Below are 13162 nucleotides of genomic sequence, written 5' to 3' on the forward strand. Positions count from 1 at the left end.
AGGCCTCCGCTTTGTTTCTGATCTACCAAAACCAACTGAATATAGCTTTTCAGCTAGCAATACATTCACGGAACTCAAAAAACTCCAGAACATTAATGAATTAATGACAAACGATTATCCTTGGTTCGTTAATGATATGAAGAAATTTCCACGATTTACTTTGAAGAGAGAACGTGTACCATCGATAAGTGAAACGTTTCCGCTCGTTCTGACGGCAAAGTAAGTAGAAAATTATGTTGTCACTGTGAAGTGGAACAGTGTCTGATCTTTTAACTTAGTCCAAACATGGTCTGCTAGCTACGGACTTTCTATCTATGCTTAAGATATGGAACTCGTCTTGTTACTCTCAGACATGGTGAACTATTTGGGCGTAATCCTATACGGGAAGCTGCCATGCGGAAGCCAAATATTAAGTAGTTGACAGACAAAGCGTCAGTTGTTATGTTTCTGCAAAAGCATTATAGGAAAAAGATGGAGAAATTTCTACATTAGTTAAAAAAATTAGCGCCGCTCTTGTTGAACTTGGCGGGCACTCCTACTCTAACACTTAACGGCGTTCCCGTAGACATTTCGGATAAATCGACGGCAGTCCGCTTCTTCATCAAATTAATAAGCACTGGTTTTCCCTTCATCTAGCGTACGATTACTCACCATCCTTTAAATACGAAAAGGCATATCCCTCTAAGTGGGAAATAAGAGCCTCTGGAACAAAGGTTTAATCAACACATTCACGGATAGGTCAAAGTTGATTGGTAGGATTGGAGGTGGTGTGTACTCTCAGGAACTCCTCATTAATCTCAGCTTTAGGCTCCCGGATTTCTGCAGAATATTTCAGACAAAGGTGACTGCTTTGAATGAGGTAGTCGATAAGCGACAGTGAGTCATGGTTCGATCGAAATCGAGTGTCATTCTAGAAAACTGCAGGCTGATGAATTGGCTATGCGGAACACCCTTGAGGAACTGTTGACTGCACCTGAGCAGATGGGCTTATAGCGAGCACTGGGCATGAACTCCGACATGCAAAGTGTTTCTGGCTCTGGGGCGGACAAAGCGCAAATCAGCAGCCAATCGATACTACAGTGATGTGGAAGCCTAAATTGTAGTTTGATGAAGAGTGCCCTCCACAAACCACTCCGTCAAGCTTCCACAAATTCGTGCTTAAGTTAACCAATCACTGCCCTGCGTACACTGATCCCTAATTGGGTTGCGCGTGGAAAATGAGCTAATAAGTTACTAGAGCAGTCACGCAGTGGCCTTTGCTACCAGTATATAAGTGGAAGCTTTAAAGAATATTAGAGTGTACGGATTCCGAGTCAGTTAGGTAATGGGTAGACCTTTCCACAACCACCTTACTTGCGATATCGACAGTAGCCAGCATGATGTTCAGAGCTAGTGTGGGAGTGGTTCAATGTGCCTCACTGATTTGCATTACACCAGACTGACTGTTGCTTTGTACTGCTAAGAAATAACCTTGGGTGAGAGGGCTCATATTTTACCTATTTCACGCCCGCCTCTCGCCGCGCCTCTCCCGACTCCAAACGCTATTACAGAGTCTGTGAAGCCTTCTTCACTTCGATATAATTCTTCTGACAGCTTCCCATCTAAATTCAAACCCAAGTATTTAACTCTATCAGAAAGCGCTGGCCCAATACCTCCTGGTGCACAAGACGAGTTCCGTCTTACTACTATTTACACCAAGTCCACAGTTCGCAGATCTTTTGGTCACCAGGTTCAAGTACCCTTGGGTTAGGTCATAGAGAGTTTATAAAAATTTACGCCACACTAAAAATGCAACGTCCTCCGCATAGACAATCACGCGGCTTTCCCTGCGCACCAGCTTCTCTAGTACACCACCTTGTTCGCTTTGCGCAGAATGGTGGCAGCGCCTTACTCCGCCACGCGTTTAAAAAAAAATCGTGTCTGCCTTACTTCATATGTCATATACTAACTTTACTTCTGATCCAACTTTTTTCAGGAATGAAGAAAACTCATTTAATGAATAGCTTTATTGGACAGGTCGATCAAAATTTAATAGCCTCATGGGAAACAAATAAAGACAGCAGTTTCTAACAAGATTTGGTCCGTAGCACGAGAATCTGAACTTCAAAATACTTTATGGCTTAAGTTCTACCATGGTGGAATTATACAAGGTGTTGTACGTAGTGACAGCTCATGTCGACAGCTCCCTTACAAAAGGTTGTAATATGAAAGCACGAGAGAAACGGGAAGAAAAAAAGCCCGCTTTGCGAAGTTGTACGTAATTTGGTACTATTTTTCATATAAAATTTTGCATATAAATAGTTACAAACGGTATATTATGATAAGCTAAATTCGCGAAAGTAGTATATATAACGTAGTACTTATGCAATAAATGGTAATTTAGTTTATTAAACACAATGTCCTATAATTATAGTCAAACTTCCAAAACCAAAAAATTAGTGGTGACCCCGAGTCGTTACAACATGACGGAATCGACAAAAGGGCGAATCAACGGATGGGGAGAATATTTCATCGAACAAAATGCCAACTAAAGATGTGGAGCTTGCATCGCAATGCAAGCTGCGACCGTTCTGAACTGAGATGACAGACAAATGGTTTCTACAAATTGAGGCCACCTTTCAGTCGTACAAGACCACATCTTATGTCGGTAAATACAATCTGGTTTTCTCAGCAATTAGCAGCGATGCTTTAAAGGAAGCTGCGGATTTTTTAAAAACCTTACCAACTCAAGACCGATATATTAACCTCAAAAGTCAACTACTGTCACGTTTTACTGATTCAGCCGACCCACATAGGGTATTTGGCTGATTTAGGCATATTTTTATCGCTACAAACATCAAATATAGTTTTAGTTATCGAATAAAACATTCACTATAACTACCCTGTTACTAATAGAAAATTCAATCGTAGTGAAATCTTATTTATTGTCAATATTATTGTGGCTTATTAACATTTGTTTCCATATTGTTATTGAGCTTTGTAGCACTATTATGTTTTTAGGGAAAAAGGAAAAAGCAACAAAGTCTTAGCGGTAGAAGTTACCAAAAAAACAGTTATATCGTTGGAAAAGCAAGGCCAGTGGCAGTGAACCACAGACGGAATTGCAGCGGAAGGAAGCACCGACCAAAATAACTACAAATCCTTGGGGAGAACTCTAAACCGATGTTTTTTTGCCGAATTAATGTTGAAATTTCTAATTTAATTTTCAGTTGCCAACGATAAGAATAGAGTAAATGTCAAAGAATTGTTCAGTGATTGCAAATCAGTTTTGGAATAGGGAATGAGGTAGTTTAGTACTTTTTTAAAGGCGATAAAATGTAGTTTTTTCAAGAGGGAAACACTGATATAGCTAAGGGAGCCAAGATGGCGGATTAGAGCGAGAACGCTGTCAATATCCAACACCTTGTATTATTCCACCATGAAGTTCTACAACGATTTTAAATTTGGAAAGTTAAAGAATTTGTCGAAGTCGCATAAAAATAGCATTACAAATCCAATACACCCAATTCATTAAGACGATCTACTCCATAACGCAACATCTCTAAAAAGCGCTTGCTTTCATATATCTTTGGTGAATCTGGTGAAATGCCCCGATTCATACAGCATGTCGGTAGTTCACAAGTCAAGGCATAGTAACCAACAAATTCAAGATCACGAACTTCCTCCAGCACCATTTGCCAGCTGGGTATGGCAGCAGCTTCGGTACCTAAATGTTTGAGAGTCTCCTTTAGGTGGGTGTAATAAAAGCGTAGCAGTTCAAAGCGGTGTAGCTTCAAAACATTCAATTGTGTGCTAGTGTTGAGAAAGAAATTTAGATCATAGCCACAGCTGCCAACGAAGCCCACTTGAAAGTCGACCTACATATTTAAAAGTAGCATGTACAAGTACATATGTACATATGTAAAAAAAACAAGTATTCTACAAAATATCAATAATGCATCACTTACAAACACCGCATCATGTGGCACCTGCATACCTTCCACTGTCGCGTATTTAATGAGTATATTGTTTGACCATAGATCACCATGTGTAATAACCTTGAAATTACAACGTTCTGGTCGCATTATTCTCTTTGCACATTCATCAAATTTTTTTACAGATATATGCATTTTTGCCGCAATATCTTCGAAGTCTATCCATTCTGTGACAATATTATAAGATGCACGTATGCCATCCAGTCCATCGTTTTCAATGTCCATTTCACAGTCAAAGGTTGATGGTCGGAGTGCAGCTGATTCAGTAGGGAACTATTAACAAGTTGTAAAATTTTAATTTGTTTTTTTTTTTTTAGTTAATAAGTTAGCTGTGTATGCATTAAATTTTCACTCACATTTTCTATATACTTCATTGAGACAGCATGAAATTGTGCGAGTTTCTTCAATGTAATCTTCGCTTCTTCCAAATCCATGCCAATAAAACGATTTGCGCTCTGATATTCAGTGAGGTTAAGGTCCTCTAAAACATAAATTTCCTTCTCATTGTGTTCACAAAACAAGCAACTGAGATCCGAATAAAATTTTGCAAATAGTAACTTTTTTTTAGAAACGTAGAATACACCCAATACTTTACTTACTTTGCATAAAGTTTCGGCCTTATTGCCGCATCTCCATTTTGATTTTTCTTAGCAGCTTTCTCTAGTATGCTCTGCATTTCCGGCAGTACATGCTCATACATTGCCCACTCATTTGAACCCTCTTCGGCTACATCGCTATTAACGTCCTTCACAATAACCGTTAGTTCGCGTTTTTCATTCGAATTTTGCGCACCTGCGCAGTGCAAGTGGAAATGCACATTTGCTCGATAGATGACACTGCAAAAATTCTCACAATCCTCCGTTGCCCGCTTCCAGTGGCATTCCAATATTTGTACTTTGCATTTGTTGCTGCTTACGTTGGCGCCATTAAAATGACTTTCCAGCGCACGCTTAATGTAGTTGCCATTGAGATAGGTTGGCGGAAATGTTGCTTCAGTTTGGTTAGCGGACATTTTATTAATACACTTTGTTTACTCCGATAAGACACTCTTCTCTTAATGAAATAATCGCTATTTCTTCGATGTTAAATTTCGCATAAACGCAAAAAGCGTAATTTTCAATGACTGACGCGTGAAAATGCGCTAATGCAACTGATATAAAATATTTCAAGCACTCATTTCAAGAAATAGTACTTGCATATGCCGATATGAAGAGAGATGCATAGTAAAGCTTTTATTCGCAGTTTATTTACGTGCGATTGTGAAATTGAACTTTGAATATACTATCACACCTATTGACTTTTTACCAAAGCGCTTTTTTTTTTTAATTTTTAAAACAACGCACTGCAGCAATTTCCTCGAAATTACACAGATTTACCGGGTGGCGCAATTGAATTTTCAATTTGTCGAATTTCAACTAAATTGCGCATTTCAGTATAAAAACGTATATTTCGTAAGTTAGGTTAGGTTAGGTAAGGTGGCAGCCTCGCAAACACTGAGCACCTAAGAAGGTAGTGTATACCACCTCGTCATCTTCCAGGCAACTGCAACATACGGGATCAGGTAATATAATCAGCCTTACCGCGTAAATACCTATTGGATAGTGGGACGTTAAAACCGCCACCAAGAGTAAGAGCTGTGGGTTTATAAGTGTGAGGAGTGCCGTCGACCGCCCCTGCCTCCCTTCGGAGAGAAGGACTTTGCAATCGCACATGTCCTGGTTCTCGCCCAACGCTCGCTACGCTGTCATGCGGCCCAGTTGTCCAAGAGCGTACAACATGAGATCAATGGTACCCCAAACAAGCTGTGAGCCTAGAAACCACCTTCGCCTGAAATACACTGATGAAATGCTCTCGATAGAAGACCCCTCCAACAACCCTGCCGTCCAGTTTCGATCCATCAGTAAAGAGGTTCACTGCTCTCCCTATCCAGAAGCTCAGCCCGGTTCAATATTTCCTTGAGGGAAAGTGGGCAGATAAGAAGCTCCTAGGAGTCGCTTCTCTCGAGCAGTAATTTATGCGATCAGAGGGGAAATCGAATCCCACTAAAACTTAGGAGTATCCAATTCCTAAGTTGGTCAACCTGTCGGCTTCCCTGAGTCGAATAGCTGTTCGCGCTGCGGCAATTTTGCCTGCAATGTCGTCAAGTGCAAGTGTGGAGTGGTCCGCAATGCCCCACTAATACCAATTAAATCAGTCCGATGTACGTTCTCCAGCTGATTAGCTAGTGTAGCCTTTTCAAGTGCGTTTCGCCATACTAGGGCGCCATAAAACATAATAGGCTTCGTCTCGCAGAGCCAATAGACAACTTTGGGTGAAATACCTCATCTCTTTGCAATAGCTCCCTTGCTGGCGGTATAAAGGCACTGATGCCTTCCTTGCTACGTCCTCAATGTTTAGCCTCCACGAAAACTTCATGTCAATGAACATGTCCAAGTACTTAACCTTGTCTAGTAACTTCCCTCCGAGAGAGGAAAGAACAGCGTCAGGGTTTTAATACTTTCTTGTGAATAAGTAAATGCCACATCGTCTGCGTGGTCAATTACCTGAGAGCCGTGTTTCTCCAGTTCCTCAAGTAGGTCGTTCACCACCTCGACCCAAAACAATGGTGAGATGACACCTCCCGGCGGGGTGCCCCTATTCACTGTGGGATGCAAGCAAGCACTGTCCCATATAACTTCACAGTTGTGTCACGGAGGAAGTTTTGGATAAGCCGAATGAGCCTGACTTCAACCACAATCTTATCCAACGAGGCCATGGTGGTTTCTACCGACTTTTCTGAATGATAATCGTATTGAGCTCTTGGTAGGCGATCTTGAGGAATTCCGCTCCTTATGTGCGGGTCAACCAGCCAACCTCTCCAACGTTTTCAGTAGAAACGATGAGAGAATGATCGGCCTGAAGGGCTAGGGGTAAACAAGAGAGCTCTATGGTCTGATCTCTCTGAATTGCGATTCTAGTTCCAGGGTAGTGAAATCGGTAAAGTGGGTAATCATTTTAAGATCCATAGCCATATCAGGTAAACCACGACAACTTCAAATGGCTAATCGCTGAGTAGCGGGAGTAATGTTGAAAAAACATTGCAGTTATCTTGGCAAACTGTTCCTAGAAGGCCAAACCGCAGTCCACTGAAGGCAGAGCACTCGCAGAGGATATGTGCGACTGGCTCCGCTTTCGTTCCGCAACTCATTCAAATAACTATTATCATTGGTCAGAACTGGCTTAAAGTCCCCTTAGAACACCAAACAAGCTCGTGGAGTCACATCGAGAATTTCAAGTTTATTAGCAAGCTTACAAAAATATTAAAATTATCCAAATTTGTATTAAAAATATAACCACATACTATACTGAATCTAAGGTTTGCAAACTGTACAGCCATAAATTATGCACCAGAAACTCTTCACTGCACTAACCAAGCAAGCCTCTTTCATCGAATGCCTTCAACATATATTTGTACGTCTCCAAAACACGCTCATTGCTGTATATATCCGCGCGATTAAGCGCCACACGCTGCTTATCCTGAAGCTTATTAAAATTCATACCTTTCACCAATTCATCACTAAGCATAGTTTGAGCGAATGGAAAAATAAGTAGATAGTAGTTAAAGTAATCGGTACGATGCAGTTCATCCACAATACACCGCAATGTAGGAATGCGTTCTACCGGATACTTCGCTACCAACAAAGTTGAACGAAAAGCAGCATAATAATGCGCAATAATATCATCATAGCTATGCGCTAACACAGACAATTGTACGCTTGTCATAAATAGATTGTGGATATCGATGGCAGGACTGCCATAGCAGCTATTCTGGTAGTCCAACTGGAAGTAGTAAGATGAGCAGAGTTGTTCAATTTCGTTCTATTTTAAAATACTCGATTACAGCTACTTACGAATACTGCATCTTCAGCCTTGCCATCATTGTTGTTATACTGCAGTAGTAAATTTGCAATCCACATATCGCCATGTAAAACCAAAGCTAACTTAGCTTGTGAGGCATCAAATAACGGCAGGAATTTGCTACGAAATACTTCGCGGGTATGCTTTCGCATTTTCGCAATTATGCTCTCATATCCAGGCCAAGTTTCCATAATCTTAGCGACATGCTCTATATTGTCATACATTTGGTCTTCAATGCAAAGCTCCAGCGCTGGATCACTGACCGCATAGAATTGCCGCATTTTACCCTGCACGGCTGGATGCTTATGATATGACAATTTTGAGACAGTTTTGCGGAAGGAAATATTTGCGTTTGATATAAAAATATTTACCGATTCTGTGTAGATAAGCGATGCGGCGTGATATTCTCCCAAACGCTTGAAAAGCAAACGCGTCTCATCTTCATCGTAACCAATCGTGCGCGGACGTATTACATAGCCGCGTGGCGTCAGATCCTCGAAGAAATGTGTTTCACCTGCAGTCTTTAGTGTATAATATACCCTAAGAGTAAATGTATTTATAGCAAAAATATTACATAAAGAAAATTTTCGAAAATTTCATTTTTTGAACCCCTATAACGCTTCACTGTTCTTACACTCACACACGCAACAAATCAGTTAGATACATACATATATGTACTTACATTGGTGAGATCGGTTGTAGACCACAACTTCTTAGCGTTTTATTGATCTCGGGCAATACTTGTGCGTACATGAATTTCTCATTCGAAATTGTGCTGAGATTTTCAAATAAATCTTTAACGAGCACGTGCAATACGCGTTGTTCTCCGTTCGCTGGTGCTCGTTGAGCCACTTCACCTGCCTTATCATTATCACTTTTATCTACGCTGCTATCATTGATCTCGTATTTCAACGTTACACGATAAATATCGCTGCAATAATTGCCAAATGATTTTTGTGGTATCACTTGTAAAGAGCGAATTTGTGCTGGTCGCTCGAATGTTTGCAAAAGTAAGTTATTAAATGTATCTTCGCTTAGATATTCGGGAATAGCTTTATTAGCGCCACTCATAATTTAAACTTAATACTTGTTTTGCTAATTGCTTATTATTTGTTATTGGAAGCGCCTTCGATACTTCTATTACTTCTTCGCTTTATTTAGCTGAGTACTGCAGTTTATTTGTTGATAGCGTTCTAATTGTTGACTGAGAAGCAACTACAGCTGCCTAGAGCTTTATGTATTGTATTTAATGGGTTTGCTTTCGATGGTGAAATTGTGCAGTAGTGGTTCTCTCAAAAGCTTTTAAACTTGTTTGTTGGCGATACGACAGTCTTTCCGCATTGCATTCAGTCGCGTAATTCATGAACGTGAATATGATTTTATGGCAGTAGAGCTTTCTGTACAATTTCAATTGACGCGGGCAGTGTAAAAGCTCCTCCCTCTGCATATGGCTCTTTTACATGCACTTCAACTTTCCTTAAAAATAAAATAAGTAAATGAACATAAAATAAAAAAGCAAAATTCTTAATAACAAAATATCGTAAAATCTTAAAAAATAAAATAAAATCACGGGGTGTGAATAGCTCAGTGGTTAGCGCTTCTGACTTTGCACATCGATGATGCGAGTTCGATCCTTGCTGAAGTCTAGATAAAGAAGTCTGATAAGGAGACATGGCGATCTCCGAAATGGTAGCTGTCTAAGCGGTAGCAGTTGTTGTGTTGCTTTTTCCATTTTTCCTACTAAACATAATCGTGGTACAAAGCTCAATAACAATATTAAAATAAAATTAATTTTAGCAAAATAAAAAAATAGAACCAAAAATGAAAAAATTTAAATAAATAAAGCAAAGGAATTAAAATAAAATAAAGTAAATCAAATAAAACAAAATAAAATAAAAAAATTAAATAACTAAAGCAAAAGTAAGTAAAAATTAAGAATCAAATAATACCAAATGAAATAAGATTTAACTAAACTAAAAACTACAACAAAATTGTATTCATTTAAAATGAAAATAAATAAAATAAAATGAAATCACATCGAATTAAATTAAAGCGAACTTAAATTAATATAAATACTGTGAATGGAAACAAATAAAACTACTACAAAAATTAAAAAATTAATAAAAGTAAATGAATTAATAAAGCAAAAGAAACTAAAAATTTCAAATAGGACAAAAAAATAAAACAAAACAAAATATAATCAGAAATTAAATTAACTAAACAACTTTCGCAAAATAAAATTCAAATTTTAAAAAGGAATAAAATAAAATAAAATACAAATTACAAAATAAAATAAAATCAAATAAAGTTAAACTAAATTAAATACGACAAAATTAAAATAAAATAAAACAAAACTAAATCAAGTAAAATAAAATCATATAAGATTTAAAAAGGAAATGTAAATAAAATATTATAATGAAGCAAAATAAAATAAAACAAATTAGAATAAAATAAAATAAAATAAAATAAAATAAAATAAAATAAAATAAAATAAAATAAAATAAAACAAAAAATAAATAAAATAAAATAAAATAAAATAAAATAAAATAAAATAAAATAAAATAAAATAAAATAAAATAAAATAAAATAAAATAAAAGTTTAAGGTTAACATGGTTGTCTCAGGCAAGACCACACTTGGACCATAAACCTCAGTTCATTGTGTTACCCCAACGAACGAGTAACTACTATGTTATAGCGGCAAATGATTTTTGCCTAGATCAAAATTTCGCAGATGATATATGCTAGCCTCCGAGGATTTCCTCATAGCTGGTTAAAGTATTCAAAGTAAATACCAATCCGTCAGTGAACTGTCAACGCACCCCCAAAATTTAAAGTTACTGCGTTGTAAGGCCAAGAAAATCCTTTGGCTGTCGCCGGTCCTGCTAAGTTTGGTGAGCTGACACGAGCGACCGCCTGCCTTCTTAATGGCAGCTACCTCTGCCTGAAAAACACTACAGTGGTATGGAACCCTAACTTTGGGGTTGATGTAAAGCTTCCTTCAAAAGACCCTTCACTCGCTCTTCCATCAAGCTTCGACCCATTTGTGTTGAAGTTCACCGTTGTCTCCTTCAAACTACTGCCTCGTGTCTATTCAACCCTAGAGGCCATACTAGTGGAGCATAAACTCATTGGTGCCAGTCTAGCCTCACAGTAATCAGTGTTGTCATGGATTAAGTCGAAACCTTCAAGAATACTTCTTATTTGGCACTACAATCGTTCGTCGGATTGGGCCGAGACCTAAACAACTTCGCCAATTTCCTCTCTTATTGGCGGATTTGCGCCAGTTGCCTCGTCTTCCATGCGTACAACATGTCCAAGCCGGCGCATTGACTGTATCCAAGAATACTAGAGTGTCCAAAACCTGCGAAAGCTAAGCGCCCAGTAACCTTAAGTCAGACGCATGGCGTTAAATCTCAGAATATTCTGGTTAGGGCTGTGCATTTACCCGTTTCAACTTTCTAACTCTTCTCGTGGTTTCTTGAAGCTAGGAAAATCCCTTCGGAGATATTGTTGGAACTCATCCTTCAAGAATGCGTTGTAGAGGGCTTTAGGACTACAATCTTTAATATTTTTGCAGTTATCCAGTTTATCACAGCAACTGATACATATTTATTTTCTGCAATATAGTAAATCTTAGACAGTTCTTGATTCCATGCGTCTACGATTACTCGCATTGGCTGTTGGAGGATATTTGGAAATATGTATCTTTAAATTTTGTCTGGTTGAGAAAAATACTCAAATGACCTTATCGTATGAAATATGATTTCGAATCTAAGATTGTTTAGTCAGCGAACCAATGATTTGCTGCCCTTTATTTCTCATCACGTCAGGACCAATAGCCGAAATGGTCCCACTAAAAGATGCATGGGATACAGCATATAATGTTATATCTTTGATTGGATCGAGTGTTTGCTAAATGTGAGATCGCTGAGCACACGCGCAGTGGCGGCGGTTGATCGCCATGAATGCAATCTACAAGCATTTCATATCCAGAGCTCTAGTTTTAAGGCCTATTTGACATCTTCACTTACCATTCTAATTCCGCAGTTCTTCCGTTTTTCAGCATGTATGTGAAGATTCCGCCACAGCTCTGCAATACGGCTGAGATACACAAATTTGTGGAGCCCATTGAAGACTTCACCTTCAAACAAACGCAACGATACTTGAAGGAGTAAGTAAAAAAAAAGAAATATATCTAAAATGGAAACTATTTAAACGATTTATAACTTTTCACACACCTCACCCACAGTGCTATCGAGTACTATTTACGACCGCGTATTCGAACTGCGTTGGCGAAACTCTGGAGCACCAATAACTGGAAATTAAAGCTTGAAGATCATAAACGGCGGCTCTTCCGCGAACAACAACGCACTGTGCTATATAAAGCGATGCTGCAGCATCGCGTTTTTCCCAAATACAATCAATTCCGTCAAGACTTCTACGGCCACGTCAAGAATATTGACTTTTTTCAATTTGTTATACAACGTTGTTATAAGCCGGAAGAACAAATAGAAGAGGAACGATTAGTAGATCAGAAACAGTCACCTAAAGATAAACGCTCGAAAGGAGATACATATAGGGAGAAAGCTCCAGTGGACGCAATTGAGCCACAAAAATCTACAACGGATGGATTACAATTGAGATATTCCAGGGGAAAATCTCATGTTCGAGCCACACCGAAATGTATAACCACCGTAACACATACTACAGCAAATCTTGATATTTGAAAATTTACATTTCATATGTGTCTATTTTCTATCATTGAAAAAAATTAACCTACATATGTAAGTAGGGCTCTTTTTGTTGTTTTCGTCATCTGCATTTCGATGGCTGAGTAGAAGATCGTCCTATCTAGGCTGCCAGTTCAAAAATATGGCGAACTTCCACTCAGCGGCTGTATACTGATTTAGGAGGATAATTGGAGAGATGAGAGATAACTGCATATCTATCTATAAGCTCCCCACTTTGGCCCTTAACATCACGCTTAACATAGCGTCGGATCACTACGTAGGTAAGGATTGCAGTAAGATTAGGAGCACCGTGTGCACTACTAACTCAGGGTATTCTAATACTCTTGGAGGGTTCGACTTTATACCTTATTAAACGGATGTAAGCGGGACTGCACTGTCACTAATAATAACTTTCTCCACTGAAAACTACTCAAGGTATAAGTGAACATGAGGCAGTAGTTGCACCGGAACAGGGAGAGCTCCATCAACTCCGAATTTAGGTTTCCAGTAACTGTAGCAAGTGAGGTACTAAATATCTACTCTCTTAGCCAAGCGACAAG

General features: G+C 38.8%; 3 protein-coding genes across 3 annotated transcripts in view; 1 reads left to right on the forward strand and 2 right to left on the reverse strand.

The window, feature by feature from the left end:
- The window catches only part of LOC118740078, a 30552-nt gene extending 17953 nt beyond the window's left edge, over positions 1 to 12599 (forward strand). Inside the window, exons 10-12 of the mRNA XM_036471571.1 lie at positions 3 to 219; positions 11936 to 12043; positions 12122 to 12599. Of these exons, the coding sequence (XP_036327464.1) occupies positions 3 to 219; positions 11936 to 12043; positions 12122 to 12599 (803 nt within the window). The remainder of the gene's footprint in view (positions 1 to 2; positions 220 to 11935; positions 12044 to 12121) is intronic.
- LOC118738850 lies at positions 3439 to 4986 on the reverse strand. The gene is made up of 4 exons (XM_036469860.1): positions 4574 to 4986; positions 4331 to 4499; positions 3948 to 4247; positions 3439 to 3857 (listed from the first exon to the last, which is right to left on the reverse strand). The coding sequence occupies exons 1-4, from the start codon at positions 4984 to 4986 to the stop codon at positions 3486 to 3488; spliced, it is 1254 nt and encodes a 417-aa protein (XP_036325753.1). The 3' UTR covers positions 3439 to 3485.
- LOC118738849 lies at positions 7233 to 9107 on the reverse strand. Its single transcript, XM_036469859.1, has 4 exons — positions 8554 to 9107; positions 8243 to 8411; positions 7865 to 8173; positions 7233 to 7793 (listed from the first exon to the last, which is right to left on the reverse strand). Exons 1-4 carry the CDS (start codon positions 8940 to 8942, stop codon positions 7380 to 7382), a joined length of 1281 nt encoding a protein of 426 aa, XP_036325752.1. The 5' UTR covers positions 8943 to 9107; the 3' UTR covers positions 7233 to 7379.
- Positions 12600 to 13162: the final 563 nt, after the last annotated feature.

Source organism: Rhagoletis pomonella, unplaced genomic scaffold, assembly GCF_013731165.1.
Source record: "Rhagoletis pomonella isolate Grant_MI unplaced genomic scaffold, Rhpom_1.0 Rhpom_scaffold_00005, whole genome shotgun sequence".
Classification (NCBI taxonomy): Eukaryota; Metazoa; Arthropoda; class Insecta; order Diptera; family Tephritidae; genus Rhagoletis; species Rhagoletis pomonella.

Excerpts from the sequence above, each read along its gene's own strand:
- LOC118738849 (XM_036469859.1), bottom strand. The coding sequence starts at position 8,942 with ATGAGTGGCGCTAATAAAGCTATTCCCGAATATCTAAGCGAAGATACA. Across the intron at positions 8,174-8,242 it reads CGCTTATCTACACAGAATCG|CATCCAGCCGTGCAGGGTAA; the intron begins GTAAATATTTTT and ends TCATATCATAAG. Across the intron at positions 7,794-7,864 it reads AGGCTGAAGATGCAGTATTC|TTGGACTACCAGAATAGCTG; the intron begins GTAAGTAGCTGT and ends TACTACTTCCAG.
- LOC118738850 (XM_036469860.1), bottom strand. The coding sequence starts at position 4,986 with ATGTCCGCTAACCAAACTGAAGCAACATTTCCGCCAACCTATCTCAAT. Across the intron at positions 4,248-4,330 it reads CAATGAAGTATATAGAAAAT|TTCCCTACTGAATCAGCTGC; the intron begins GTGAGTGAAAAT and ends ACTTGTTAATAG. Across the intron at positions 3,858-3,947 it reads TGCCACATGATGCGGTGTTT|GTCGACTTTCAAGTGGGCTT; the intron begins GTAAGTGATGCA and ends TTAAATATGTAG.